Consider the following 6,716-nt stretch of genomic DNA (forward strand, 5'->3'; position numbering starts at 1 on the left):
TAACGAATCCAACGGAACACCTCCACCAAATTTCACCTCCACACGAAATTTCAAATTGAAAGAAAAAGTTTCATACCTACCCGACAGTCATAATCCAAGGGTTGGCCCCGCAACGATTATATCACCCGGAGACACCGGCCTCCACGGGACCAGGAAAGACACTCCTCCTCCTCCTCCTCCTCCTCCTCCTCCACGTTCCCCGACCGACACGATCCCAACACTGGCCCAGTTTAACCGGCTATCGAACACCGGGGGGAAGGGAGGGAGGGGGGCGACCGAACGGGGATGATGATCGATCGATCGTTTTCTCACCACCGTTTTACGCGCACCAAAAGGTTAAAAAAGGAGAATATTTATCACTCGCGAGAAACGTTGGAGAACTTTCAACTTGAGCAGGCAGGCTATTGTATCCCTGTGGATATAATATTCACACTATTCCTTCGACCGATTCCTTTCGTTGCTATTTTATCGTATACATTTACGGAACACGCACGTGCACAACGTGATCTCGTTTTCGGGAGAGACGAGAAGGAGAGCGAGAGAGAGAGAGAGAGAGAGAGAGAGAGGAAACAGGGTCGCGGCACACTCGCTGGAGCGAACAGGTGGGCGAAACACGGGATCACGGAGCGAGAGCTGGTGGCCACGCTGTGTATATAGAGAGGGGAGGGGGGACACGCGAGTCTCGTGAGATTCGTGAAACCGGCAAAAGAGAAGACGCACGCGTCGCGACGGCTTGACGTCGACTGAGGAGACGACGGATCCGCGCCGCGTCGCGTCCGTACGCCCCTGCTCAGCCCCCACTCGGCCACGCTTGGAGGCGCCACCGACGCTCTTCCAACCCCCTCTGGCTCTTCTCTCGCTCGTTCCATTTCCTATGTCTGTTCTCTGCCTTGCTGCTGCTGCTGCTGCTGCTGCTGCCGCCGCCGCTGCTGCGTCTCCTTCACTTTCCACTTGTGTATACGCGTGTATTGAGTGAAGCTCGGTATCGGGACCAGGGTTGATGAATTCCCTTCTTCTCCAAGTGCTTGGGAAGGAAGTTGGCAGAAGAGACTAGCGATGGACAGTTGTTTCTTGAATTTTCGGGCTTTTTTCTCCTCCCCCAAGATATCTTGGATTTAAAATTGGTAAATGAGGAGAGAAATTAAGTTTTTTTGTTGCTTTTTTCTGAGGAGAGTGGACGATGCGAGGTGATATTGAAATATATTTACGATTTAAATTGATCCTTCAATTGGAAAAAGTGTTTTTGATATCAATCTAATTTCTTACGTTAAACTGGTGGTCAATGTTAAAGTTTATGAAATATTTTTTTGAATATTTTATCCAATTATTCTTACTAATTATTCTTTAATAATAATAGTAATAATGAGGTTTTTCTTCGAAATAAAAATAAAATCCTTCATCGATAGTGAATGAATTAGATTGAAACGATAAAAGAATTTTTTTTTGCCTAAATTATGGGGCAAAAATTGAAACAGAAAAGACAGCTTTTCGATTCGAAAACTTTCTTAACTCGATCGCTTCGTTTCCCCCTTCTATTGGCTGGATATCGTGAGGTGACACGAGGGCCGACCCTCGTGTGAGAACGCGTCATCTGATACCAATGACGATTGCCAACCCAGCCGGAAATGCTAATCGTGGCGTGTCATGCAACTTTTAAGAGGCGGATGGCCATTTGTCTCACGTGTCGATAGTAGTTGCACGCATTTGCTAAGCGATTTGATTCCACGGGTCGATTGTGCCCCTCCCCCCCTTCCGTGATGGGACGCGATGACGCGTTAATGTAACAACACGTTGCACGATACGTTGAAAGATTGCGTAAAGAGACGAGGCGAAAAAGTGGTTGGAAACAGAGATTAATGGTTTTATGATCGAGTCGAGTGGCATTAACACCCCTGAAAATGACAATAATCGCCGAGGCTGTTATACTATGGTCATCAATATTTGATATTATTCTTCTCTATTTTAGGTTAAATTAGATTATTGCGGAAATGAAATTCTTGATGTTTAAGGCACCAACGTCAAGCTTATTAGTCGAAAATAGTATAATTTGAATAATTCATCGAGAAGCAATGTTTAAAAATTAATAATAATAGGTTGATTATTACATTTGATTAATTTAAGATTTTTTTTATAATGATCCTGATTCGAATCACAATTCTCCGCGATAAGAGAATTGATAAATTAATATTCAAATTCATCTGCTTTTGAATTTCGAGTCGCGACTAAATACTATTTAATCGTACATTCATACGTTTATTTATCAATTTTATTTCATCATATTTATAAATATCGGCTATTTCATGCGCAACAAATAATTAATTATCACAAACACGATTCATCAAAGACTATTCTTCATCGCTTGAGAAATAAAACGAGGCACCAACCAATGGAAAAAAAATACTCATACTCCAATTCTTCGAACATCCGCAAACAATTTACATAACGAATTAATCGGCCATATTCCACTCGCAAGTTAATGTTTCTACAACCATCTGTGGCAATGTAAATAAGCTTCGCGCTGTTGACATTATTAGCCACGTGTGACCTGATTACGGGTTCGGCCCAATTGTAAATTACTTCGAATATACTTGCACGCGGATATAATTCACCATTTCACGGCCAGGATTATCAAAAGAAATCCTTCTACGACTTCAAATTTTAACGATTGAAGTTAAGAAATAATTAATTGTAACATTTATTCGAGCATTTTTTAAAAATAAAAATTATTCGTTAAAAGAAACTGACATGCCATCTACATTATCCTTATCGACTCCCTTTTCTTCCACTACCTTTTCTTTTTCCCCAAATTCGGCACGATTCCGATCGAAATAATTTCTCCCGCGGTTTAAGAATAATTACACGTCGAACTACGATCCACGAAGAACTCCAATTACGCGCGCCACCAACGTTTTTACACGAGACAAATTTCATTACGATGTTAGTACTTACTCGAGCGCCATCTGCGATCGTTTGCCGGACAATAATCCTTCTCACCATCGAGTCATATTATTAATCCCAAACTCCCTTTTCACCCGCCGCTCTTTCTCTTTCCTCGAATCTGGCAACTTTAACTTTTCGATCACAATCTCAAGCTCACGATTCAAGAATAATTAACACGTGATCCGAGAATTCCAATTACACGCCGCAACGTTTCTGCAACGAGGCGCGAGTTTCATTTCGCGAACTGTTAGCACTCTCGCGAACGACCTTAAGCGCCATCTACATCGCATCTCTCGAAACAGTGTCTCCGCCACCTTATAAAGTCTCGCTCTACTCCTTCACTTCTCCCACCACTTTCTCCTCGAGTCCTATCCCTTCCAAATCCCTCGGCTAACGCCGTTCGCGACTCTCTCGATCGCGATCGAATAATTTCGCCGAGTTGGGGAGCAGACTTTACACTCGATCCGAGGAAGAACTCTAATTACGCGGCGCACGAGGTTTTCGGGCGACGTTTCATTATGACGTTAGTACACTCGCGCGGATGGCCCCGAGAGCCATTTGTCACGACTGTCCCAAGTTCCACCCCGGCTTTAATGTATCCGTGTGCTCCACGACGGTTGGTTCCTACTACTACCACTGGCATCGCCTTTGGTGCAATTTTCGAATGACAATGCGCCCGCCACCAGCCGGTGTCCCCTGTCGGACAAAATGGGTTTACACACGTATCGCGCGGCCGAGACGTGTTCCCCGGGCTAAGCCATATTGTTCGATAAGACACGAGACACGAGTTTGGACGAGTGAAATATCTCTTCGTCGGACCGATACTACCGCTAAATATTGCTACGTTCGGTCAATGTAACTGACTTTTTCTGATTTTTTCAAATATCGATTTTTTTTTCTTTTTTTTTTTTTTTAGGAGAATTTCGTTTGAGAAAATATAATATAGAGCGATAGAACGGATTCGCATTCATTTCGATTTTACATACGGTACGGTATTTTTAAATTAATCGAATTAAAAGTATTATTTATTTATTTGACGAATAATATTATACCGAGAATTTTGTCTCGTTCGTAATATCGCAAAGATTAATTTCAAATTATTAAAGTGATGTAATATGTAACGGGAAGTGGTATTTTTAATATCATGAGAGACGATATTCAATATTTTATCCGAAACGAATTATGCAAGCGATCTCTAACGATCGCGAGTAGAGCTATCATTGAATAATAATACTTCCGCGAAATCTAAATAACATTCCTCCAACGATAGATAGATAGAGGACGAAGAGGAACACAAGTTTTGGTTTTTCTCCAATATCTGTATCTATTTCGATAAGCAAGGTTCGGGGGCACGAGATAAGTAATTTGTAAACAGAATGAAATCGGTGTTCATTGACTGATCCCGGGAAGAATTGCTCAAAGAGTTTCTTGCTGCGTTTCTTATAAGCATCGACGATTTCCAAACATCAATAACGTTATATTTGAAGAGTTGGTTTACTTAGAAGCTGCTTAGCCGACGCTCTCTCAGAATTCATTTTTCAATCGAATTAATTGATCAACTTTTCTAAAATAATCTAGAAAATTTAAACGACGAAGAGATAATATATTTTATTCTCTCTCTCTTTCTTTCTAATAGCATACTTGATTTTTCTTTACATTTTTCTCAAAGAATCACTAGTTCGTTTTAAACACGTATTTTCTTAACATATTTTAATGGATGCAATTAATAACGTTTGATACAAATATATCGACATTTTTGAAAAATTTTCTTCAAAAATCACAAGGCATTCGAAAGCAAGGATCGGATAATTCAAATGGAAACAATAGTTTGAATCGAGACGGTATCTCGAATTATGAATTATTTTTCGTTTATAATAGATTAGATCACGGGTATAATTGGCTGCTAATAACTGTAATTGCATTGATTGCTCGCTACATATCAGAGGATCCGCTAGTACAAAGGAACTTGCATGCGCGGGATTCCGTCTGGAACGATCGATCAAGCATCCCGAATTTCGAGCGCGTAATCCATTCGTTCCAATTATTTTCCCCTTTTTCGGTTCCAAACCGAAAAATTGTACTCATAGCAAAATTTATCCCCGCGAAATCTGTTGCGAATTGAACGAAGAAAATGATCGAAAGTATGACTTTCGATAAATAGAGACATATATTTGGAATAATCTAACGTTCCCCTATTCATATCGAAATATTCATTCCATTCGTCGAACGTTTTGAAATTATGTTTTAATTATCGAAACGCTGCCAATTCATCCGTGACTTGCAACCACCAATCAGCAAATACAAATAATGATATTATATAGCATCTCGTATGGGGTAGTTTGTAAAAATTAATCGTAGTTATCTAGAATTGTGAGAAAAATTTTTTATTATTCGGGACGATATTAAATACGAAACTTTCGTTTTCTTTTGAATTGAATTATATAATTTTTTTTATATATTAATTGAAACACTTTTTTGTTTTTGAATACTTATTGTACAGTTGATTAGTTCAAAGGGATAGGAAAAGGCAAGGAAAGCATAAAAATACTAATTTCTTTGTCCTTTTCTTTCCATTCTCTTATCTTCTTGTTTCATTTTTTAAATATCCAAAAAATAAAGATCTTCCAGATTAAGCATTCCAGAAACTTATTATATTTTATCTTTTGCACTATAATTGATTAAAAATACTTTCTACCACTTTTCCCTTTTTTTCCATTCCTTGATCTTCTTGTTTCATCTTTTAAATATTCTTATAGAAAATAAAAGAAGAATCTTTTCCAGAGTATTCTAGAAACCATTTGCACTATAATTGAATAATTGAATACTTTCTACTATTTTTTCTTTCCATTTCCTTACTTTCTTGTTTCATTTTTTAAATTCTCAGAAAATAAGAGAATATAAAAAAAAAAAAAACAATATAAAGGTCCTCCAAATTTTCTATTTTGCACTATAATTGATTAGTTCAAAGAGACAAGGATTAAAAATACTTTCTACCACTTTTCCCTTTTCTTTCCATTTCCTCACCTTCTTGCTTCATCTCTTAAATAATCTTACAGAAAATAAAAGAACAATCTTCCCAAGATTAAGCATTCCAGAAACCATTTTATCCATTTGCACTATAATTGATTAGTTCAAGATTAAGCATTCCAGAAACCATTTTATCCATTTGCACTATAATTGATTAAAAATACTTTCTACTATTTTTTCTTTTCATTCCCTCACTTTGTTTCATCTTTTAAATATTCTTACAGAAAATAAAAAAACAATACAAAAAACGAAGATCCTCCAAATTGACCATTCTCTACTTTGCACTATAATTGATTAGTTCAAGATTAAGCATTCCAGAAACCATTTTATCCATTTGCACTATAATTGATTAGTTCAAGATTAAGCATTCCAGAAACCATTTTATCCATTTGCACTATAATTGATTAAAAATACTTTCTACCAATTTTTCCATTCCCTCACTTTCTTGTTTCATTTTTTAAATTCTCAGAAAATAAGAGAACAATATAAAAAAAAAAAACAATATAAAGGTCCTCCAAATTCTCTACTTTGCACTATAATTGATTAGTTCAAAGAGGCAAGGAAAATACTTTCTCTACCACTTTTCCCTTTTCTTTTCATTCTCTCACCTTCTTGTTTCATCTTTTAAATATTCTTATAGAAAATAAAAGAAGGATCTTTCCCAGATTAGAGAAGCATTATAGAAATCATTTGCACTATAATTGATTAAAAATACTTTCTACCACTTTGTTCTTTTCTTTCCATTTCTT

General features: G+C 37.6%; 1 protein-coding gene across 3 annotated transcripts in view; it reads right to left on the reverse strand.

Moving 5' to 3' along the window:
• The window catches only part of LOC102677923 (myb-like protein Q), a 204,613-nt gene extending 201,362 nt beyond the window's left edge, over window positions 1-3,251 (reverse strand). The window contains exon 1 of one of the 3 annotated variants that reach the window (XM_031510190.1): window positions 2,950-3,251. In XM_031510190.1, the coding sequence (XP_031366050.1) occupies window positions 2,950-2,960 (11 nt within the window). In that variant the 5' untranslated portion in view covers window positions 2,961-3,251. Of the gene's footprint in view, window positions 1-80; window positions 331-2,949 lie in introns of those variants that run through there. The other 2 variants (XM_031510189.1, XM_006615109.2) reach the window with 2 other exon arrangements.
• Window positions 3,252-6,716: the final 3,465 nt, after the last annotated feature.

The sequence above is a fragment of the Apis dorsata genome, unplaced genomic scaffold, assembly GCF_000469605.1.
Source record: "Apis dorsata unplaced genomic scaffold, Apis dorsata 1.3 scaffold_216, whole genome shotgun sequence".
NCBI classification, from domain to species: domain Eukaryota; kingdom Metazoa; phylum Arthropoda; class Insecta; order Hymenoptera; family Apidae; genus Apis; species Apis dorsata.